Below are 25,875 nucleotides of genomic sequence, written 5' to 3' on the forward strand. Positions count from 1 at the left end.
GTGTGTTCTCTCTCTCGTGAGGTCTGTGATTGTGTGTTCTCTCTCTCGTGAGGGCTGTGATTTTGCATTCTCTCTCTCTCGTGAGGGCTGTGATTTTGCGTTCTCTCTCTCGTGAGGGCTGTGATTGTGTGTTCTCTCTCTCGTGTGAGCTGGGATTTTGCGTTCTCTCTCTCGTGAGGGCTGTGATTTTAGATTCTCTGTTTCGTGAGAGCTGTGATTTTGCGTTCTCTCTTGAAGGCTGTGATTGTGTTCTCTCTCTCGTGAGGGCTGTGATTTTGCATTCTCTGTCTCATGAGGGCTGTGATTTTGCGTTCTCTCTTGTGAGGGCTGTGATTTTGCGTTCTCTCTCTCTCGTGAGGGCTGTGATTTTAGATTCTCTGTTTCGTGAGGGCTGTGATTTTGCGTTCTCTCTTGAAGGCTGTGATTGTGTGTTCTCTCTCTCGTGAGGGCTGTGATTGTGTGTTCTCTCTCTCGTGAGGGCTGTGATTGTGTGTTCTCGCTCTCGTGAGGGCTGTGATTGTGTGTTCTCTCTCTCGTGAAGGCTGTGATTGTGTGTTCTCTCTCTCATATGCACTTTCTTTTTCTGTTGTTGTACTTTTCCATTTGATGGTATTGAGGGGACTTCTGAAAGTAATGTCAGGTATGACAAAATAAAAATCGCCACAAATTCTTAAAATGATTTAACAGAGAAAACTTTATTTGAACAATTCAGTAATTTTTTAATCACACGTTCCCTTTAACATTTTTTTTTTTTCTCGCTTATATCAAGCTGTTACAGATCACGCTTTACAGATTTTTTTTTTTTTTGTTTACCAATGTCCCCATTGGAGCTCACAATCTAAATTCTCCATCAGTATGTCTTGAAGTGTGGGAGTAAACCGGAGAACCTGGAGGAAACCCATGAAACACAGGGAGAACATACAAACTCCTTGTATATTTTGTTTGTGGGATCTGAATCCAGGACTCCAATAATGCGTCTCCATTGCTAACCACTGAGCCTCTGTGCTGTTCATATTTCAGTAATTGCGCATTCAGGTGACCCTTTAAAATCTGCAGCATGAACTTTTCCCTCATTCTGCTATTTTTTTTATTTACTGTACTTGTGTTCGACTGCATATTTATGAACATATCTATATACTGTATGCGAACAGTTGTGAACCCATCGCACGTGTGTCTGAAGTGGAACATTTAAATTTTTTCTTCAAAAAAAAAAAATTATGGTCTTGGCATCGTGCTGCAGCTCAGTTTCAGGGTGTTCGCAATCTTCTTATAGTCTAGGCCATCTTTATGTAGAGCAGGAGTGGGGAACCTTTTTGCTGCCGGGGGTCATTTGTAAATGTCTACCAACCTTTGGGGCCGCACAAAATTATCAATGTGAAAATGACCCTTTTATATTTGATCAAGCAATTAATTAACTCACCCCTACTGTGGTGGCCGGAGCTGCTTCTCTTTGGTGCCGCAGTTAATTTTTGGTGATATTGAAAACGTAACGTTGCTTTTCACAACTACTTTTCCAGGTTTGTGTCTGGAGCACAGTCAGGTCTTTATGATAATAAGATTGGTAAATCATATATGTCACATAACAAATGCTGCGACTGCTGTATATACATCACATAGGAGACATTGGGACTGCTGTATGTACATCACATGAGACATTGGAAGCATATGCATTGCAGAGGGGATAGGGACATGTATATGCCCCAGAACCTCTTGTGATGTATATGATCTAGCCCCTCCAGTGATGTGTATGCCCCAGCCCCTCCTGTGATATATATATACCCAACCCCTCCTGTGATGTACACCTCACTGGAGGGGCTGGGGCATATGCATCACTGGAGGGGCTGGGGCATACGCATCGCTGGAGGGGCTGGGGCATACGCATCGCTGGAGGGGCTGAGGGCATACGCATCGCTGGAGGGGCTGAGGGCATACACATCGCTGGAGGGGCTGAGGGCATACACATCGCTGGAGGGGCTGAGGGCATACACATCGCTGGAGGGGCTGAGGTAATACACATCGCTGGAGGGGCTGAGGGCATACACATCGCTGGAGGGGCTGAGGGCATGCACATCGCTGGAGGGGCTGAGGGCATGCACATCGCTGGAGGGGCTGAGGGCATACACATCGCTGGAGGGGCTGAGGGCATACACATCGCTGGAGGGGCTGAGGGCATACACATCGCTGGAGGGGCTGAGGGCATACACATCGCTGGAGGGGCACGGACAGCATTGTTAGGGCACAAACATCACTGGTGAGCAGGCATCACTGGGGGAGCACCGATATCACTGGGGGGCATGGACAGCACTGTGGAGGTGCACAGGCAGCACTGGGGAAAAGAGATAACACTTGTGGAGCACAGACATAACCAAGGGGGGTACGGACAGCACAGTGGAACATGGACATCACTGAGTGGCACAGCACTGGGGAGGGCACGGACAGCACTGTTAGGGCACAAACATCACTGGGGAGCAGGCATCAGTAGGTGGGCACGGACATCACTGGGGGACACGGGCAGCATTCGAGAAGCACGGACAGCGCTGGGGAGGGGCACGGACAGCACTGGGGGGCACTGAGGATAACAGATAACACTTGCGAAGCATAGATATTACTGGGGAGCACGGACAGCACTTCCGGAGCACAGACATTGCTAGGGGGGCACAGACAGCACTGTGGAACATGGACATCACTGAGTGGCACAGCACTGGGGGGGCACTGGGTAAAACAGATAACACTTGCGGAGCATTGTTATCACTGGGGAGGGGGGGCACGGACAGCACTTCTGGAGCACATACATCAGTAGGGGGACACAGACAGCACTGTTGGGGCACAAACACTGGGGAGCAGGCATCACTAGATGGGCTCGGACAGCACTGTGGGAGCACAGACATCACTGGGGGGGCACGGGCAGCATTGGAGAAGCCCAGACCTCACTAGGGCGGCACAGACATCACTGGGAGTTATGGACTGGCCTAGGGGGCACGGACAGCATGAGGGGGCTCAGATATCAAAAGGGGAGCACTGGTAGCACTGGGGGTGCAGGGACAGCACTGGTAAGGGCACGGACTGCACTGGGGGGGGCACTGGGGAAAACTGATAACACTTGCAGAGCACAGACATAACCAGGGGGGGCACGGACAGCACAGGAGAACATGGACATCACTGGGGGTTGTACACAGCACTGGGGGTTGTACACAACACTGGGGGGGTAGAACACAGCACTGAAGTTTGAGAGGGCTTACAGCACTAGGGGAAGCAACCAGCACAGGGGGAGGAGGCCCACAGTGCTATGGGCGACACACACACAGCACTGGGGGAGGGGGCACATCACAGGGGGAGGCACACAGGACTGGTGGAGGGGGCCCACGGCGCTATGGGTGACACACACAGCACTGGGGGAGGAGGCACACAGCTCTGGAAGCCATGAAGCTGCTGCTCGTCTTCTGCAAGACGGTAGCGGAGGGCGCTAACCCCGCCCACACAGTAAGTCCTGAGCGCACTGGCACTGGCCAGTGTGAGGACCCAATGGTGCACTCGCACAGCGTTAAGTAGTGAACGTTTCAGCTGGAGTCACACTTCGCATCACCCGGCAGGGCCGCACACTCCTGACAAGAACGTCTCAGCTGCATAGAAATACATGCAGGTGACCCGCTCCCGTTAGGAGTGTGTGCGGCCCTGCCGGGTGATACGATGTGTCAATCGCAAGTGTGAATGCGCTTCATCACAGCACAGATGAGGATTTAAAGTGCAAGCCTGAGCACTGCGGCACCAGGAATCTGCCCGGGGGCCGCAGAAAATGTCTTTGCGGGCCGTAGGTTCCCCACCCCTGATGTAGAGCAAAAATTATTTTTTCAGATCCTCAGAGAATTCTTTGCCATGAGATGCCATGTTGACCTTCCAGTGGCTAATGTGAGAATGTGTGTGAGCGACAACACCAAATTTACCACAACTGTTCCCAATTATCGTGTGTGTATAATTTATATTTTTATTGTTTCACCTGTGCAGGATCAGAGGAGTGCATTGGCACTAATGTTGGCCTGATCTGTCCAGCTTCAGAGCAGCCCTTACAAGCTCTAGAAAAGAGTTGCAGTTAACTATAGCATTAAAATCCCTCCAATTTTGAGAATGAAAAGGATGTAAATTGCTAAGGTTCTTGTTTTTACAAGCCCTTTGCAATTTGTATAATGTTGTGTAAACCCCTTTAATAAATGTTGGCCATTGTGTCTTTCCCATAGCCAAGCATCGTAGCATTTCCATAGACAAGCATTGTCAGGTGTGGACACTTACAGCCATTGCAATCACATGAATCTTTCCTTTTGCCGTTTTATTGCTGTGCATTACAGCAGGAAAGTGTTTACTACTTTCTGTAAATCAACCTAGAAAGGGGAATATTTCCCAATTGTACATGACTCTTCCATTTCCTTGCTGGCTTTAGCAGTGCTGGTACCCAGTATGTGTCTTCTAGATATTACTATGACTAAGTTCAGATTCAACTTTGAAAACATGAAAGGAAGAGCGACTAGCTGGATTGTTGTGGTAGCAATGCATCAAGTAGGCAGTCTCTCATGCTATGGAGAAGCCTGGCAATCTGCTATTGTTTGCCCTGAATACAAATACATTTTCATCAGTGTTGTACTTTTTTTAGTTCTATAGCAGTGTTCCCGAACTCCAGTCCCCATTAGCTACCAGCAGTTCATGTTTTCTGGATTTCCCTACTACTTTACTGGTGATGGAATTACCTCGAGCCAACTTTTTTGCTCTCTCCTCCCTCTCACAGCACGCAGTGTCAGAGGGAAGGTCACAAAGGCAGGTGCTATATCTACCTACCTGACTTCTAAGTACTCTGCAGATGGATTTATTGACGACTGAGGTTTCTGAACATCAAGAGAAGACAGGGGAAGTGTATTACAAGTTGCTTTCCTTAAAGGGAACCTGTCAGTTTATTCAGGCTACATGGATCAGAACCTGACTACACAATAGCAGCCAAGTATATTTTTCTCAAGTGCTCTGGCATTTTAGAGAAAATATAGTTAGAAGATCTGGCTGAGGACTATAGCCTGAGACTAGACTAGTCCCGCTCGACCTCCGATGCACGTTTCACTTGGTAGCTTTTTCAAGGACTGCGTGAGTGAAAGATGGAGTTTTTAAATGACTCTCATCCAAGACTATCGCAATAGCAAATACCTCGATATTAGACAAATGTGGATATTTAATGATATGATAATGATATTTAATGATATTTAATGATAACCAATGAAGTGAATGCAGTGCAGGAAATGTACCATGCGTTCCAGCCATGTTATGTGATAATACAGGGATAGGTGTAAGTGGTTAGAGGATGGCTATGTGTTCCTTGGTGGAACGCAAAGTCAAACAGTAATAAGTATACATATACATTAAAGGAAATATCGCCAGGAAGGTAAGCAAAAGTGCGATGAACTAAATTGCTCAATGAGAGAGGTTAGAGGACCAGCTGATGGTGTACAATGGGTCAAGAAAACTTGAGGACAAAACCAGGCTCCCATACAATACACAAGTGCGCGCGTCCCAGCATGGAACTCAGGCTACAGGACCAGACGTGTTCCACAGTGGGACGCACTTAGGGTAGCGAGCTGAGACAGTGGGGAGTGTATCATACTCTAGATACACATGTATATGCCACAGTACAAAGAGAAATGCAATATAATGGACAGTATGCAGAATATTTAAGGCCAATGATGAATACGGTGTGTGTGTATAGAAGAAAATGTCTAATAAAAAAAAGACAAAGTGATTAAAAAGCGATACACATAAAATATATGCTACAGATGTTAGTAATATTAATAATATATAAATAGAAATAAGATAAAAAAAAAATGAAATAAAAAGGAGTGGTAAAAGAAAGGTGCAAATGAGGGATTGTGCCAGAAAGTGATATCAAGTGTAATAAATGATAAAAGAAATGTGTTATTAAATAATGAAGAGAAAATGACATGAACATATCACATGCAATGTATTTAAACACTATCTCATGTATCTAGATAGAAAGGAAGAACTAATAATAATAGTGCAAAAGAGCATCAGTTGGTTAGAAGTCATTGTAAGATAAATGATGGGGCCTTTGGTTGATCCATGACAGTGCATCCTGGTTGACATTCCAAGATAACGAGAAAATGAAAGATGATGGATGAGAAAAACAGAAAAATAATGATGCTGGTGATTGATATAGCGAATATACCTTGTTGCAGTCGGGTGGGCAGGCTACCATTGATTAGGCAGCATGAATCAGCTGACAGCTTCCCTTTAAAACAATATATTCTGATGTTTTATATAAAAACCTATGCTACCGATTTATGCAAATAAACAAGGTATATGAAAGTAGTAGTGCTTCGACGGGTCTAACAGCTAATGACATCATATCCTGGGTATGTCATTAGCTGTTAGACCCGTCGAAGAACTACTACAGAGTGCGAATCAGCTGTCGTCTGACGTGCTGCTCCGTCCTATCCCCTCCCCGCTTGCCACAGCATGTATCTTCGCGTGTGAATAAACACTTTTTTACTGCACAGCAACAATCGGTGAGTGCTCTTTCATTCTCTACTTTCATATACCCTGGATCATTCTGCTCCTTTTTGAATAAGCACCACGTAGCTGTTGTCAGTTTTCTTCTGCTAAAATGGCGCTGAAGATAGCGGTAAAACGCTAAATGTGAATTGTGGCTTATGCCAGAAAAATATCCACTAATTGAGTAGTGCCCTATCTACTTCCTCCTTACTACGCTGAACTTATGCAAATAAACAATTTACTGATTAATAATACTTGGCCAATCAAAGTGAAATCAGGTGAGTATAGGCAGTGCGGAGCTTACTCACATGTGAGTTTAGTCTTGTGAGTGCAGTTCCTAATTTTTTTCCATCATGTCTATTTTTGAACTTGTTAAAAATAACATTGTGAAATGTAATCTGACCGGATTGTCTGGAAGGTTCTTAGTGGTAATGCCATACCGTTTAGTCACATGGGCAATTTTGGGTTTCGTACAGGCTGTCGAGGTAACGGTGAGTTGCTGTATAGACAGCAGGTGTGGTGCCAGGTGCAAGGCTTTTCTGTTCTCATGGTTGTCTTTTGGAAGGAATGCTGACCTAGGCTGGTTTGAGGCCAGGTGTGATATTCTCTTCAGAAAAAGCTGTTGTGCTGCACAAGGACCCCAGGTTTCAAAGAAAGTGGCATTTATAAAGCTCTTCTGCTCTATGATAAGGCGCTTACTTATTAACTTATGTAGTGTGTGCATTGTGCGATATGTCCTCTTAGGTCTCAGAATAGATTGTCCTGGTTGCGCTTCTAGCTGAGAGACCAACTATTTGATCCTACGTAGGATTATGTTGCATACTGTGGGATGGAAGAGTTACGTAACTGTTGGTGTGAGCTGTGGGAATTGTTGTTGCCTCGCATATTTACATATCTAATAGTTTTACAGGGGCTGCCCAGTACTGTAATGTAGAAGTCATCAATCAGATCAGTGGGTTCAACACCAGCACCCCCACCTATCCGCTATTATCAGCGGCTAGAGGTAAACAATGTACGGTACTAGGACAACACAGTTCCACACACCATTTGAGGCCTCTTCTGGATACTGCAATTCTGTGCTTATTTAGAGCTGGTCGAAAAAAAAAACCAATCCGCTCCGGAATCCGGTATCCGTTAAAGTCTATGAGGACCAGAATCCAGAGATTAAAAACCTTGGTGGAAGGGATAGGGGAGTTGAAGCATACGCGGTCTACTCACTGAGGCTGTGTCATGACGGCACACTCCTTCCGGGTCACGCTTTCCCTTCCAGAGCCAACAATTGAATATTCACTGCTTTGCCCGCCCACCGGCAAATGTAATTGGTGGCAGTTAGATGTGCCCCCACTCTGCGTGTCAGCTGACTGCAAGCAATCAAAGGCGCCAGGACTGCCGTGGGCGGAAAAGTAGTGCAAGTGTCTGCGGGTCAGTATGGGGGTATAAAAATAAATAACTAAAACAATCCGCGCAGGGTACCCCATATTCTGATACCAGCACAGATAAAACCCGCGGCTGCGGGTACATAGAAACCCATGCTGCCAACCTGCTCTTTTTAGGAGAGTGTGCAGCTGTGCCGGGTGATGCAACGCGAGACTTGCGCGAGTCCCTCGCAAGTGTGATTCTGGTCTAAGAGAAACCACATGTAGCTTTTTTTTTTTATATATATATATATATATATATATATATATATATATATTTAAAAAAAAAAACAACCCGACGAGCGAACCCCCTTAATCTTGATACCCAACCAAGATAAAGCCAGCGGGGGGCTGGTATTCTCAGCCTGCAGCCGCCCGGTATTGCCGCATCCATTAGATATGACAATCCCGGAGCTTTACGTGTTCTTCCCGTTGCCCTGGTGCGGTGGCAATCGGGGTAATAGCAGGGGCTAAGAACAGCACATAGCTGCTTCTAAACCCTAGCTTGTGATGGCATAGGGATCTATGAGATACCTGCAGAACTAACCTGTAAATGAAAGTATAATAAGTACAAACAGAGAAAAAAATCCTTTATTTGGAATAAAATACAAAAACACACTCTCTTTCACCACTTTATTAACCCCCAACACACCCCTTCAGGTCCGGCGTAATCCACACGAGGTCCCTCACTGCTTCCAGCTCTGCTACATCTCTTACCTCATAGATCAAGACCACCGGCTGTGAACGCAGACAATGACATAGCCACGATGAGCATTGATTGCAGGCAGACACTGTCACAGGCTGGGGGCACGTCTGACTGCAACCAATCACAGACGACAAGACGGCCGGAGGGCGGGGAAAGCACGGAAAGCTGTATGTATGTGATGAGCCTATTGCGCAGTACAGGAAGTGAATGTGCGACCTGGAAGCAGTTTTCCGTCATGACACAGAGTCTCCGTAAGTATGAAACGCTCACTTAATTCTTTTTTTTTTTCTTTATTTTTCCTTTAATTTCCCCAGTGCCGAATCCGGATCGTACAACCGGAATCCCAGGTCCGGCACCCGGGCAGCTTTGAAACCGCGCGGATCCGGACTATAACAGTCCGGGTCCGCTCAGCCCTACTCTTATTCTTTTGAAGAAGTGTACTTGATTATGGCGGTGTTTGTCTTAAGTCTAAGACCTCCCCAATACACTCTATAGCTATCGGCCAGAGGTTGGTTCAGCCAGCAGCCCCCTTTCCCATCTCTTTCATACACAGTTGAGGTCTCCTTTTGTCATTTGAAGTATCCGCAGTCCAAAATCAGACATGTGGATCCATAACTTCCCCCAAGAATCCTCTCTTGAGGACCCACTTATACATTACTTTTAGTCATACCAATCGATATTGGCAGGTTTGGCCAAAATTTTTTTTTAAGGGCCTTTTATTGTCTTCTAACAGCAGATAAGATATGCGGTCTACCGTCTAGCAGACTACGTATGGGGAACAATAAACTGGAGGTGGTCACTGGCATCTGTGGGAGCGTTTTCTAGTCATGTTCTGTCAAATGTGCAGAGCCCATTGTGTAGGGATCCAGTGCTTTTATTTTTCTGAATATATTCTATATTAAGATACATATTGGGACACACTGGCAGAGGCAGACAGAAAAAAGCCCCTGTGCAAGAACAATATATGGACCTTTTGAGTGTTTTGGAGGTAGATGTGGCCCCCTTACCTTGAGTGCCCCTGTTTGGCTGCACCAATAATATGTCCACCCCTGGCATGACCTGTGCCAGGAAGACCATACCACCTGGACCATACATAATGAAGCTCTTCTGGATTTTAGGTGCTGTCCATTGATTCTTCTAAACCTTGCGGTACCATGGAAGAGACTAGTATTTTAGCCACTATTTAGGTGTACTTGGGATTAATACAGGCAACTAGCTGCTAAACGCTAGTCTGCAGGTATAATTTCCCTAGAGGTCGGACAGTCCGCTATAAGCCCTAATTATAACGATTTGGGGCATCATGTGGTTCAGTAGATCTCTGCTCTTCAGCTTATACGCACAGTTTTCGTTGATGTTTGTAGGAAAATCAGGGGTGCGGCGTATATCTGGCATGTTTCCACTCCTCCATTACCATGGCACATCATCTCCTACTACGGACTATTGTCAGTTGTAACTTCTCTCCTTGGAGTTTTTCTTTTTCTTATCTTTGTCTTTTATATACTATGAAGGGACAAACAAGACATTACATTATTTTATCAGAGGCTCAGATTTTCGTGATGTGTATGTTGACATTCAGCAGCAGTCATTTCTCTAAGCGTCTTTGATGTGGCTGCTAAGATTAAGAAACAGCTAGCCTAGCAACTTTTTTTTTTTTTTTTTTTGGTGTCTTAGCATGAACAGACACATCTGCTGCACAATGACAATTATTCCAGTTGTCTCCATGCCTAAATGTAAACACAGCTTATCGGGAGCCATGGAAGCACAAGCGGCTTTTTGTATAACTGCAACTTTAAATAAGTGGGTATTAAAGTCCGTTATGTTTATTGATAAATAATTGAAAAGGCCACCCCTCCCCTTACCCACGATATGGCTGCTGCATCACCCACGAAGCACAGTGCCCTGCATTCCCCGGATAACGTGCTTATGAGGGTATTTCCCAGGCGGTGCAGGGGGTCGTTCTGTGATGTGGGTTTTACGTCTTAATTTGTTCTTATGTGACACTGCAATATACTAGGGAAAAAAAGCCTAAGAGGTATCGATTCATCTTACTGGCAGGGAAAATGAGATGTATTAGAAGCCTGGGGCAGTTGTAACCTGTGAACGTCCTGTCATTATAACCAGATATAGGGCAATGGGACATATAGAAAAATATTAGGAATTGAAAAAAACCCCCTTGGCTTCTCATCATTTTACTGCAGGAATTGCTATGTTAATGTATAGTGACCACAGATCCCGAACTGTAAAACTGGTGCTTTTAGTGAATAACTAACCTTTTTTTTTTTTTTGTTTTTTTGTCCAAAAACTCTTCCTTTTAAAATTGGCAGTATATGATAGCAGAACATTTTAATATGTGATTTAATTTCATAACTGAACATTTTAATTTGCTAACTAAATCATGTAATAGTATATCTTTTAAAGGGTTTTTCCTGGATAAAGGTTTTGGCATTATAAAGACTACTTGCGAATTCCCAGGCAACTCTATAATATAATAGAAGAAAGCCTACATGAGTATAAGGAGCCTAAAAGGACCAAAATTCACCAATAAATTCAAGAATATCTATATAGAACTGTGCAAGGCTCTAAATAAAAAAAAAAAAATATATATATATATATATATATATATATATATATATATATATTATATATTCTTGATTAAATAACATTATTACAAACAGATATACAAAGTTAGACATAAAACACTAAAGGCAGAAGCTTGGTGCGAACGGTACGTCTGCTGCATTTTCTTTGAGTGGTAAAGTATTTCAAGCCATTGTGAGTTATCATTATGTGACTATTCATGAAATATTCTCTCCTTAAGGCCTCCGACACACATCCGTTAAAACCACGCACATGTAATACGAACCGTTTTTCAGGTCCGTGATCCGTTTTTTTTTGTCTTTTTATGGTCCGTGTGGCCTTTGTATGACCGGCTTATGCTAGCAGTGTGTGCGTGTGTAATGCCCGTGTGTGCGTGTGATTTGTAACTGACGTGTGTATGTTTGTTTTTTTCCGTTTGAAATGTTCCGTGTTTAATGTAAAATGTCGTGTTTGATTACCCGCTGACAGCAGACAGAGTCGCGCGATGAGAATGAACTCTGGTGAACTTCACTTGACTTCATTGTCATCCCGCAGCTCTGTCTGTGTTGCGTCCTGATTAGCGGCCACCCGTGAAGGACTCCCAGGTGACCGCTAATCCTCTGAGTGACTGAAGTGAGCAGTGCGATTAGCGCTGCCGTCACTCAGGTTACCCGCGGCTAGCTGGAGTCACCCCCCGTGACCGCAACTCACCTGTAACTTCATCGCTGTCACTCGGGCGACTTGCTGTCACAGTTGGAGGATCCAGCGGTGGCCGCGAGTTACCTCAGTGACAGCACAGTTGATCGCGATACTCACCTCAGTTGCTGCGTGGATCTGGCAGGAGCGGCGGTGTTCTTCTGCAGCTCCTTCATGTAGCAGAGCTGAAAGCGACGCGGGACCTTCGTGGATTACGCCGGACATGGATGGGTATTTGGGGCATAATAAATTGGTGAACGAGGAGTTGTTTTTTTTTAGTGTTTATTATTTCAAATAAAGGATTTTTCGTTGTGTGTGTTTATTTACTGTAACTTACAGATTAATCATGGAAGGTATCTCGGGGAGACGCCTGCCATGATTATTCTAGGACTTATTGGCAGCTATGGGCTGCCATTAACTCCTTATTACCCCAATTGCCAATGCACCAGGGCAATTCGGGAAGAGCCGGGTAGAGTCCCAGAACTGTCGCATCGAATGGATGCAGCATTTCTGGGTGGCTGCTGGCTGATATTGTTAGGCTTGGGGGCTCCCCATAACGTGAAGCTCCCCATCCTGAAAATACCAGCCTTCAGTTGTGTGGCTTTACCCTGGCTGGTATCAAAATGGGGGGGACCGCACAGGGTTTTTTGTTTTTTTTAATTATTTATTTATTGTTTTTACTGCACAGTAAATACACCTGCCCACCGGCGGCTGTGATTGGTTGCAGTGAGACAGCTGTCACTCAGCGTGTGGGCGTGTGTAACTGCAACCAATCATAGGCGCCGGTAGGTGGGGAAATCAGGGAATACGAGATTGATTAATGAGCGGCCGGCTTTTTCAAAATAGTAAAAGCCGCTGGAGCAGTGTGAACGCCGTGCAGCACCGCGCCGGTGATCGGGGATCGGTAAGTATGAGAGAGGGGGGAGACTGACCGACAGACAGAGAGAGACCGACCGACGGACTGAGGGAGATTGACCGACATAGACAGAAAAAGAAAGAATGACCGACATCGCTTCAAAGCACAAAACGTGCACGGAGCATACAGGGATGCATCCGTGTCACGTACTTGTGCACACCAAACCATTGACTTTCATGGTGTCCGTGTGTGCGTGTTCCGCAGGAAACGGACATACTGCCGTGAAAAACGGAAACACATACGGATCACAGACACGGACATGATGAAAAACGCAAGTTTGACCACAAACATAGATTAACATTGGTGCACGTTTGTCCGTGTCTCCGGTATATACGGAAACTGACAAACCACGCACGTTTTTAACGGATGTGTGTCGGAGGCCTAAAGGGAATCTGTCACCCTTTACACCGTTTTAAGGAATTGCTATGGTAGGATGTTGAAAGTAGTCTTACCTGTATGCCTCATAGTAGATGCCTTGTTCCACAGCTATTACTTTAGATCACTATATACAAATTCGCCTACTGGGTGTTCTGCTTCGGCTACTGGGCGTTCTGCTTCATCTACTGGGCGATTGCTTCCCTGTAAGAAAATAGCCCAGGTATGTGTGTGTATGTCAGGAGTCCCCAACCTGTGGCTCACGGGCACGTGATGTGTCTCGTGACCGTCTGCAATCAAGGTGCATAACCACCAGTTCTAGCAAACAGCTATGAAGAGCAGATCCCTATATGACTTTTCTGAGTAGCCCCAGATAAAAGAGCAGATTTGAATGGGGGTAAAGTAGGAACCCTTGGATCTTGTAGACTGAGAGCCCTCGTGGTCATCGGCCTCTCTCCTCCTGTACCTGTCTGTGCCTTGTGATTATTGTACTTGTCCCTATTATGTATACCACTTTATAATAATGATGATAATCTTGTGCCATGCATGGATATGTGATTCCTCACCTAGTGTACTTCTCACTAATGATGACATGTACTTCGGCTTGCTTTAGTAGTCTGTCCTTGCTGCACGTGTGACGAGATCCGGCAAGAGCGGTAGGGTACCCAGACAGGCTATGTCGGGAACAAATGTGAACTGTGTGGTATTTGAGCAAAGGAAAACTGTTGTAGGACTTCTAAGAAACTTGGCTTGGTGCTGAAGCTTTGGCATGTCTGCAAACCAAAGTTCCCAGAAGAAAAGCTGTGGCTACAAGTAGCTTATAATTTGATTAGATCTTTAATTTGGTTCATCAGGCTCTCCTAGAATTTTTTTATATTTTTGGCTAACCGCTTCAAACATAACAAATATTGAAAGGTGTCAATACCAACCTCCTTTGCCTATCAAAAAAACCACACAAATGTTTTTTTATTTTTTTATGTGCAATCTACAGTCAGTAGAGTTATTAGCTTAATCATTTACCATGTGATATAGTGAAAATCCACATACTGTTGAGTGATTTTTCAATTGAGCCGTGGAAAGGACATGGTGGTTACTGATGATATGGAGGCTTCGTTCTCTCCATAGTATTTCTATTGAGACCGGTAAGGTAGTATCTAGTGTGAGGACCCTGCTATCGAACACTCTCTATTTCACCTTTCTGAATTCCAAATGAATATTGCATAAATGTGTGTTGGAGTTATTTTATGTTTTATTGTGGCCTTCAGGATAGTTTTCATACTTAAGACCTTAATTTTCACAGTTGGTTATTCCATTAACTGACAGGAAGAGCCTGAATCCTCCCCAGACAGTAGCTTCCTACTGTTGTTTACATCCGTGATCTGTAAACTTTGGTTCTTCACTTGTTTTTAGACCACAAGTCCCTGCTTGTAGGGACAGTCTGCAGCTTCATGGCTTGCTGGAAAGCAGAGCTTCAGCTGGAGAATCACATTGTAGACCATTGCAGTATACATCTGTATTGTTATTTTTGATTTTTTGCATTAGCACTCACTAAAAGACAACCCCTTTTAAGATTTGGATATCCCTTTAATGGAGTAAAATTGTATTTTAAGCAACTATTGAATAAGGAAAGGATATTTTAATGTAACTAGATATCTTAGTAATGCTACACTTAAGCTTTCGTCTGTCAAAGGCATGTCAGACTCTAAAATTATTTAGAAAAGGTTATGTCCGAACTACACCAAAAGTGCGCTTTTTGCATACCAAAAGATGTCTGATTTGGTATAAGGCTATGTTCTTACATTGCATCTTTTGCTGTGTTTTTGGTGCGTTTTTGAGGTCACAAAGATGCACCAAAATGCATGCATTCCCTTCTCCCACCAAAGTCTGAGATTTTGATTTTGCTGTCCACACTGAGCATCTTCTTTTTTTTTTTTTTTTTTTGTCTGCATCTTGGCTGCATTTTTGAAGATGCAGCATTTTGATGCGTTTTTGACGCGGGTGCGTTTTTTGGAGCCAAAAACGCATCTCTGTGGTTAGAAAAGATGCAGTGTGTGAAAATAGCCTTAGGGGTACTTTGCACGTTGCGACATCGCTACTGCGATATCGTCGGGGTCAAATCGAAAGTGACGCACATCCGGCGCAAGTAACGACGTTGCAACGTGTAAAGCCTAGATGCACCGATAAACGATCACAAAAGCGTCGTAAATCAGTGATCTGTGTAGTGTCGGTCATTTTTATAATTTCGCTGCAGCGACCGGTACGATGTTGGTCCTCGTTCCTGCGGCAGCACACATCACTGTGTATGAAGCCGCAGGAGCGAGGAACATCTCCTTACCTGCCTCCACTGGCTATGCGGAAGGAAGGAGGTGGGCGGGATATTTACGTTCCGCTCATCTCCGCCCCTCCGCTTCTATTGGCCGCCTGCTGTGTGACGTCGCTGTGACGCCGCACGACCCGCTCCCTTAGGAAGGAGGCAGGTCGCCGGCCAGAGCGACCTCGCAGGGCAGGTGAGTGCATGTGAAGCTGCCGTAGCGATCACAAGATATCGCATCTGCGACGGTGGCGGGTACTATCACGCTCGGCATCGCTATCATCAGCTAGCGATGTCGCAGCGTGCAAAGTACCCCTTAGGCCCACACTCCAGACAATGCTAAATGTTTCAACAGGTTGTGGAGTTATCTCTTTGCACAGCTACAAATACAGTGGGTTTTTTATCGTTTTTGAGCAGTATCGGAGTCATATTTGCATAGTTTTCTCTCCGTTTCTGCTCAAAAAACTCTATGTGCACATAGCCCAAAAGAGCTTGAAATGATTTTGACGATAAATTGTAAATTAATACAGGAAATGTATAGGAAAACCTGTTTTACTCCAAAATACTCTTTGTAAATATATAAAAAAATCTCCCAATTCCAAAGATAAGAAAAACTACTTTAAGTGTCAATTCCTCGACAATATAAAGATCTTTGCCTCGGGGTAAGATGCACAAATCTTAATAGGTGGCTTCACTTTTAGTTACCCCACCGAGTATTTGTATTTTCTACATTTCAGAAGTAGCACAAAACTCTTAAAATAAATTCCAGCCAGCAAAGTTTATCATTCAGATAAGTTACCTGGGAGTATTGTCCTTTTTTTCTTCTGGGGTTCAGAACAGGCAGGTAGTTGCTGACTACCTGTCTGTTATACTAGGCGCCGATCCCTTCTATCTCAGAATGGTAACTGACCACTCTTACCAGCAATTCTGTGACCTCACTTCATTAATGCAGCTCTCGGTCTTTCAATCTATTCTGTGAATGGGGAATTACTGCTGATGGCATACTAATTGAGCTAGCTTCCCGCTGTTAGGCAGCGGGGAGCCAGCTGTCAACCAGTATGACATTGGCAGTTAACAGAGCAGAGCGGAAGAGAAGAAGCAGCTCTGTCGATGTGAGGTTAGCAGAAGCCACAGAACCGCCAAGAGGAGCTGTCTGTGACGCTCTGTGCCGGCAGAGATCAGCATCTGTAAGTTCCTAGCCCCATAGGGAAAATACTAAAGTCCGGCATACCCCTATAAGTCTAATTTACATTAAAATTGGATATTGCCTTTAAAAACAAAACTTGGATATTACTACTTTATTTGGCGTTAATAAATCCTGACTTGGGAGGGGTGAGTTTAAATAGTTGTTCATTAGACTGTTTTGTTTCTCATAATTGTTTATTAAGGAAGATCACTTTGGTTTTCATATTCATGTTAGTCTATTTTTCCTTTGGTCTTTGTAAAAAAAAAAAAAAAAAAAAAAAAAAAAAAAAGCCTCATAAAATCTCCTGTTAGTCATTGTTGCTACACAATAAAACTTGAAAAGGACTAGGGGAGGTGAATAATTTTATAGGCACCTTATATAAAGTGAATGTATCTTAATGTGCTGCCTCATAAAAATCTAATTTGTGCTGGAGGCAAAGGCAAAGCATGAAAACACACAACTTATCAAAAACATTTGATGAAGAATTAATGAAAAAAAAAACTGGAAAATTTGTGTGAGTACAGAGAGGCATATTTGAAATGTTATAAAAGCTTGTAAAATGCTCTAAAATATCCCAAATCTCAGGCAGTGTCTCCACCCTCCAGTGGTTACTGGATGTGAAATAAGAAGCTCAGGTAGTGAAGCTTGATGGACTCGAGATCTATTCACACGGTTTTTTATTTTACTTGTTTTATTGGGTTTTTGTCGGCAAGAATAGCAAAGTCTGAAGTGTCTATTTTTGCCATCAACACTACCGGAATACCAACAGGAAACTTACAGATTCCATTATAAGTTAGTAGGGCATGGGAGGATTTTCCATCTGAAACCCAATCAATCATTACTGTCATCTAGTAGAAAAGCAAAATAAAGTCAGTTCACCACAATTACATCAGGGACCCATCAAACACAGACTTCCTCGGTAGGTAGCAGAGCTCAAGGCATGGAAATAGTAGCACCGCTTCCAACATAAAACCGTAAACGCTATATATGAGAATTGGTGTCTCTGTCCAGGCCAGCGCATTTTGGTAGTTAAGCCTTACTCATGGCTGAGTTATCATTGACCGGAATATTGGTGTTGTCCAGCACTGACAGACAGATGGCCTGTCAGTAGGATAGGTCATAAGTATGAAATCTGTAGAGGCTTGCCATCCAGTACACCCCTCATCAGCAGGGCCATGTACGAGCTAGATGTAATCTTCCCTGTACATTGCTTAGTGGTGATTAAAGTGATAGTGAACGCAGAGACAGTAAAAAAAAAAAATATTTCTGCTTTTTCCATAGGATGCTCTGCTTTTTTGAAGGCTGGCTCCCTGCATCTCTCATTCACCTCAGGGAGAGATAAAGCTCAGTACTTGGCAGTGGCCATTAAGCAACATATGGGACTGCAGAGGACCCCAACCGACCTCATTTTGATGTGCAATCCTAAAGAAGGCTCACCAATATCTGTCATTGACATTCCTTTAAGGAATAGAAGCCAGATTGACACAGTGAACAGAGCATTGGGTTATTTCACACAAGATGGTTATGATGATGTTAGGTTGGTTCATTAGACTTGGTCCGGGCCCGGAATTATGTCTATAACTAGAAGGTGACCAGATTCTAACGTATCTGTTATTCTAGAATGTGTATGTAGGTTAGCAGATTTTCTAATAAGGTAATGAATGGACTGGATGGGTTAGGTTTAATTTAGTATTCTTATTGTTTATTGGTTTTAAAATGACAAACAGAAGGAACAGTTTTTTAATAGATGAGTCTAATGTTTAATGATGTCCACGGCTTGTAATGAAAGCAGGCCATGAACAGTGTAAAGTTAAGTAAAAATATGCTGATGCTGTGATGTGGCCCAATGCTGGTATGTGCCCCCATCGTGGTGCAGCCACCATCCTGACATGTGCCCCCATCCTGCAGGATAAGGGCACTTTCACACTTGCATTCACCGCAATCCGCTGCTATGGAGAATAGCGAAGTCCGTTAACGCACTGCGCTATTCTCCATAGACTTGTCCTGACGATGCACCGGTACACACCGTCTGAATCCGCCAAGGTGTCTAATGATTGTCTATGGTGGATGATTCCGCCGCTATGCGCTAAGCGGCAGAATCCGCTGACAAATTGCATCACGTTCTACTGAGCATGCTCAGCATGTCCAGCAGAACGATCTAAATCGTTTAAAATTTTGAAATCACTCTTGGTCTCTCTCCTGCCTCAAACAACCCCCTTCCCCCCCCCCCCCCCCCGTCATACTCACCGATCACGGGCGCAGCACGGCTGTCACAAAGCTCTGGTGGCTTTCCCTCTTTTGAAAATGCCGGCCGCTCATTATTCAGTCTCGTATTCCCTGTTTCCTCCGCCCACCGGCGCCTATGATTGGTTGCACTGAGACAGCTGTCACTCAGCGTGGGGGCGTCTCTGACGGCAACCAATCACAGCCGCCGGTGGGCGGGTCTATATCATGCAGTAAAATAAATAATTAAGAAAAACGATGTGCGGTCCCCCCCAATTTTGATACCAGCCAAGATAAAGCCCCACGGCTGAAGGCTGGTATTCTTAGGATGAGGAGCCCCACGTTATGGGGAGCCCCCCAGCTCAGCAAGCAGCCGCCTGGAATTTCCACACCCATTAGATGCGACAGTCCCGGGACTCTACCCGGCTCATCCCGAATTGCCCTGGTGCGGTGGCAATCGAGATAATAAGGAGTTAATGGCAGCAGCCCATAGCTGCCACTAAGTCCTAGGTTAATTATGGCAGGCCCCTCCCCGAGATACCTTCCATGATTAACCTGTAAGTTAAAGAAAATAAACACACCCGAAAAAATCCTTTTATTTGGAATAAAAGACAAAAAAAAACCCCTCTTTCACCACTTTATTAAACCCCCAAATACCCCTCCAGGTCCGACGTAATCCACAGAGGTCCCACGACGCTTTCAGCTCTGCTACATGAAGATGACAGGAGCGGCCGAAGAACACCACCGCTCTCTATCAGCTCCACGCAGCAACTGAAGTGAGGAGTGGGTGGAGACGAGCGGGCCCATGGCGTTGAGGAAGTCCGTGCCGGGGACTGCATGGCTGGGGACAGGTGACTATCCAGGTGTGTGTGTGTGTGTGTGTGTGTGTGTGTGTTCAGTGTATACATGCGGAGGGCAGAGTGCAGGGGGTGGAGCCGAGTGGGGCCATGGCGCTGAGGACGTCAGTGCCGGAGACTGCATGGCTGGGGACAGGTGATTATCCAGGTGTGTGTTCAGTGTATACATGCGGAGTGCAGGGGGTGTGGAGCCGAGTGGGGTAATGTGCGCGGGGGGCAGAGGCGAGCGGTTGGTATGTGTCAGCTGGGTTGCCGGTGTGGGCTCCCGGGGGTGCAGCACTCACTGGGGAGTCGGGGCTCCGTGTGGGTGCGGGGAAAAGTGTCGGACGACGTCCTGTCAGCCCTTAGTTCGGGCTGTTCAGTTAGGCTCCTTGCACATGTAGCCAGGGTAAATATCGGGTAACTAAGCAAAGCGCTTTGCTTGGTTACCCGATATTTACCTTGGTTACCAGCGTACACCGCTTAGCGCTGGCTCCTTGCACACGTAGTCGGGGTAAATATCGGGTAACTAAGCAAAGCACTTTGGTTACCCGATATTTACCTTGCTTACCAGCGTACACCACTTAGCGCTGGCTCCCTGCACACGTAGCCAGGGTAAATATCTGGTAACTAAGCAAAGCGCTTTGCTTAGTAACTCAATGTGTACCCTGGTTACGTGTGCAGGGAGCCTTAGCTGAGTCGTTGGTCGCAGGCTCTTGAGCGCACGCGCTGTGGCGACGGTTGTCACTGTAATGACGTCATTTGGAGCAAGACAGACAGAATAAGGCAATTATATATATATATATATATATATATATATATATATATATATATATATATATATATATATATATATATATATATATATATATATACTGCTGTAAGTCTGATTTTTAGGCCTGTTGCTTTAACAAGTCTCTCCTTAGTCTGCTACAATCAGGAATCTGTCACAATGTGACTACAAAAGTCCTGAGTGCTTATGTTGTGTTTTTTATTTAGTTTTGTTACTATTAACATAACATTAGTATACAGTTATTGTCATTGCCGTTAATCACATGTATATTCACTTTAATGCTGTGGTTTTTTTTACTGCACTGAGGAACAATCTACAAGTAAAGGAATTTTATTCAAAAAATAAACATAGGAAGTTCGGAGGTGGGCTCTTTATTGTCTTAAATCATGCTGGAATGTTGTTGGAATGAGTACTACTTTTGCTTAGCAAGACAAAGGAATTCAAATATATATATATTTTTGGGGCTTGACCGACAGAATTTATAACAATTGACTATGTTCACACCAGTCGCACATTCTCTGCCAAATTATTCAGAGTATTGCAGTGCTTGAGATTATTGTATTGTGTATAGTGTCTTCCTAAGGTTAAGTAAACAATATTTTTATTTTTTTAATTACAGGTTTTCGAAAGATAAGTCTGGATGATCTCCGGAAAGCCTACATAGTTAAAGATGTACAGCAATATATACTGCATCGTTTAGACCAAGAAGAAGCTTTAAGGCAACATCTAACTAAGGAAACTGCAGAAATGTTAAATCAGCTACACATAAAAAGCAGTGGGTGCTTTCTTTACCTGGAACGTGTTTTAGATGGCGTTGTAGAAAATTTTATTATGCTTCGTGAAATTCGTGACATCCCTGGAACTTTAAATGGCTTATACCTCTGGCTCTGTCAGCGCCTATTTGTAAGAAAACAGTTTGCAAAGGTCCAACCAATATTAAATGTGATTCTGGCTGCTTGTAGGCCTTTAACAACCACTGAACTTTTCCACGCAGTGTGGACTAAAAACATGTCATTGACCATGGAAGATTTCCAACGAAAATTAGATGTATTATCTAAAGTCCTCGTAGATGGGCTTGGAAACACTAAAATTCTCTTCCATTACAGTTTTGCTGAATGGTTACTTGATGTAAAGCACTGCACTCAAAAATACTTATGTAACGCAGCTGAGGGACATCGAATGCTTGCAATGAGTTATACATGTCGAGCAAAAGAACTAACGCCAGTAGAAGTTCAAGAGTTTGGATTACATCTCATTCATTCAAGCTTGCAGTTAACAAACTCCGAATTGGCATTATGGATGATCTGGAATGGAACTTGTGTGAAAGACTCTTTATGTACTGTAATACCAAAGGAACAAGAGGTGCTACAATTGTTGGTCAAGGCAGGTGCACATGTTGACAGCGAAGACAACAGAACTTGTTGCATTGTACGACAGGCCTTGGAAAGAGAAGATTCTATCCGAACTCTTCTAGATAACGGAGCGTCTGTTAACCAGTGTGATTCAAATGGAAGAACATTGTTGGCCAATGCAGCATATAGCGGTAATCTTGATGTCGTTAACTTACTTGTTTCAAGAGGATCTGACCTCGAAATAGAAGATGCCAATGGACAAACAGCACTTACTTTAGCTGCTCGGCAAGGACATGTAAAGGTTGTAAATTGTTTAATTGGATGCGGTGCAAATATAAACCATTGTGATCATGACGGGTGGACGGCACTAAGATCTGCAGCTTGGGGCGGGCATACTGAAGTTGTTTCTGCGCTACTATATGCTGGAGCAAAAGTTGATTGTGCAGATGCAGATAGTCGAACAGCTTTAAGAGCAGCATCCTGGGGAGGACATGAGGATATTGTACTGAATTTGCTACAGCATGGAGCGGAGGTTAATAAAGCTGACAATGAAGGAAGAACTGCTTTGATAGCTGCAGCATACATGGGTCACAGAGAAATTGTAGAGCATCTATTAAATCATGGTGCAGAAGTTGACCATGAAGATGTGGATGGAAGAACTGCTTTATCAGTAGCTGCACTATGTGTTCCTGCAAGCAAGGGCCATGCATCAGTAGTGAGTTTCCTAATCGAACGGGGAGCAGAAGTGGATCATTGTGATAAAGACCTAATGACTCCATTACTTGTGGCTGCTTATGAAGGACATGTTGATGTTGTTGACTTACTCTTAGAAGGTGGTGCAGATGTTGATCATACTGACAAAAATAGTCGTACCCCTCTTCTTGCAGCAGCCTCTATGGGGCACGCATCTGTAGTAAACACCTTACTTTTTTGGGGTGCTGCCGTAGATAGCATTGATAGTGAAGGTAGAACTGTTCTTAGCATATCATCTGCTCAAGGAAATGTTGAAGTTGTGAGGACGCTCTTGGATAGAGGCCTAGATGAAAACCATAGGGATGGTGGTGGATGGACTCCCCTGCACATGGCTGCCTTTGAAGGTCACAGATTAATATGTGAAGCACTGATTGAACAAGGTGCTCGAACAAATGAAATTGACAACGATGGTCGAGTTCCTTTAGTACTGGCTGCGCAGGAAGGTCATTATGACTGTGTGCAAATTCTTTTAGAAAATAAATCTCCAGTTGATCAAAAGGGATATGATGGGCAAAATGCTTTGCGCGTTGCATCACTTGAAGGACACAGAGACATAGCTGAGTTACTTTTAAGTCATGGTGCAGACATAAATGCCAAAGATGCTGATGGAAGACCAACACTTTATATATTATCACTGGAAAATCAGTTGACGATGGCTGAATATTTTTTAGAGAATAGTGCAAATGTAGAAGCTAGTGATGCTGACGGAAGGACGGCTCTACATGTTTCCTGCTGGCAGGGACATTTAGAAATGGTCCAGTCCCTTATCTCCTACAGAGCAGATGTCAATGCTTCAGACAATGAAAAACGCTCTGCCTTACAATCTGCTGCTTGGCAAGGTCATGTGAAAATTGTTCAGCTCTTAATTGAGCATGGTGCCCTTGTTGACCATGCATGTAACCAAGGAGCCACTGCACTTTGCATTGCAGCCCAGGAAGGGCATACTGATGCTGTTGATGTTTTGTTAGAACATGGTGCTGACCCTAATCACGCAGATCAGTTTGGAAGAACTGCCATGCGTGTTGCAGCTAAAAATGGACATTCACAAATAATTAAACTGCTTGAAAAATATGGAGCCTCAACTCTGAATGGATGCAACCCCTCTCCTGTGCACACAATGGAGCAAAAAGCCTTAAACCCTTTATCTACAAAAGTGCAGTCTTTAACAATAAAATCCAATAGCTCATCCAGCACTGGTGGTGGTGATGTACATCCTACGATGCGTGGCTTATGCAATGGCCCATCTCATGCTTTTAGTTCTCCTTCAGAATCTCCGGATTCTACTGTGGACAGACACAAATCCTCACTATCGAATAATTCCCTCAAAAGTTCTAAAAACTCTTCTCTTCGAACAACGTCTTCTACAGCAACTGCTCAAACTGTGCCTATTGATAGTTTCCATTGCCTTTCTTTTACAGAGCAGATACAACAACATTCACTTCCAAGAAGTAGAAGTAGACAGTCGATAGTATCTCCTTCTTCAACAACTCACTCTGTAGGGCAGAATAATTCTCCAACAAGTGAATTTGAATGGAGCCAAGTCAAGCCTAGTTTAAAGTCAACAAAAACAAGTAAAGGAGGCAAGGCAGAAACCTCAAATAAATCTAGTTCTGTGTCAAAGAAATGCAAGCAAAGCAGCTGCTCCCAGTCTAAGGTATTAGAATATGAAATGACTCAGTTTGACAAAAGAGTGCAAGTCCCAAGTCCTGTAACTGGTATGAATGTACCTCTAAAGCAAATCCCTGAAGACACATCAAAAATTCAGATTACCTCAGTGCAGCAGGAGGTTGGTCGATCTCAACAACAGTTCCTTATTCAACAGCAAAGTGCAGAACAAAAGAAAAGGAATGGAATCATGACCAACCCCAATTATCATCTTCAAGGAAACCAGGTTTTCCTTGGTAGAGTTTCTGTGCCACGTTCGGTACAAGGTCGAGGACATCAAGAGGTTTTGGATGGCTACCCGTCAACGGAAACGGAGTTAGGCCTTAAACAGTCACTGAAACTTCAGATTGATGGAACAGACCCTAGCTTTAATTACAAAAAGGAAACTCCACTATAAATGGTAAGTTCTCAGCACAGAATTTTTGTATTTTTGTGATTGTTTGTAAACCTACATGCTACATGAGTCCAGATATCTAAAACTAGTGCAAGCAAAAAGTGGAAGTGCTGCCCGTAGCGGATCTCTCAAGGTTTCACCTAATGGTATATTCATATTTGGGGATTATGTTGGAGCATAGAGCAAACAGGGCACTTGTGACTACTCTGCCACATACGTACCCCAGTAAATTTACCATCACTTAGTGGTAGTGCAGTTTAATTTCTTAAGGACTGGGTACCGTATTTTTCGCTTTATAAGACACACCTGATTATAAGACGCACCCCAAATTTGGTGAAGGAAAATATAAAAAAATGTTGTTTTTTTTTAATGTTAAATGGGATCCGTCTTATAATGCCAGTGTCCGTCTAACAAATCATATAGGGTATATGTCCCTCATAGCCCCCCATCCTAAAATTAGCCCCCTTAATCTGTATATGGCCCCCTTATGTTGAATATAGCCCCCTTGTGTTGGCACACGTACCCCCCAATGATGGCACACGTCCCCCAGTGATGGCACACGTCTCCCTGTGCTGCCCATATTCCCCTATGGCGGCACACGTCCCCCTGTGCTGCCCATGGCCCTTTATGGATGACACACGTCCTCCTGTGCTGCCAATGGCCCCTATGGATGGCACACGTCTCCCTGTGCTGCCCATGGCCCCCTATGGATGGCACACGTCCCCCTGTGCTGCCCATGGCCCCCTATGGATGGCACACGTCCCCCTGTGCTGCCCATCGCCCTCTGTCGATGGCACACGTCCCCCTGTGCTGCCCATGGCCCCCATGCTGCTGCCCATTGTAAGATAAAAACAACTCTTTACTTACCTTCTCCAGCGCTGTCCTCCCTCGTATCTCCCTCCGTGCTGCTGAGTTCCTACACTTCCTGCTTCTCGGTCCCGGTCATGTGATCGGCACAGCAGAGTTACATCATCTCTGGGTGCCTGATCACAGCGGCAGCAGGGAGACACCGGGAGATCAGCGCTGGATGCGGTAAGTAAAGCTTTTTTATGTTAAAATGGGCAGCAGCATGGGGGCCATATCTAACATGGGGGGACATGTGCCATCAAAGGGAGGCGCAGGCACATATAATATGCG

At 44.4% G+C, this 25,875-nt stretch overlaps 1 protein-coding gene across 4 annotated transcripts in view; it reads left to right on the plus strand.

Annotated features, from left to right (window-relative positions):
• ANKRD50 (ankyrin repeat domain containing 50) overlaps nt 1-25,875 on the plus strand; it is a 113,949-nt gene that overhangs the window by 79,989 nt on the left and 8,085 nt on the right. For all 4 annotated transcript variants that reach the window (XM_075348795.1, XM_075348787.1, XM_075348805.1 and 1 more), the window contains one exon: nt 21,194-24,744. In XM_075348795.1, coding sequence (XP_075204910.1) covers nt 21,194-24,741 — 3,548 coding nt within the window. In that variant the 3' untranslated portion in view covers nt 24,742-24,744. The remainder of the gene's footprint in view (nt 1-21,193; nt 24,745-25,875) is intronic.

The sequence above is a fragment of the Anomaloglossus baeobatrachus genome, chromosome 1 (assembly GCF_048569485.1).
Source record: "Anomaloglossus baeobatrachus isolate aAnoBae1 chromosome 1, aAnoBae1.hap1, whole genome shotgun sequence".
NCBI classification, from domain to species: Eukaryota; Metazoa; Chordata; class Amphibia; order Anura; family Aromobatidae; genus Anomaloglossus; species Anomaloglossus baeobatrachus.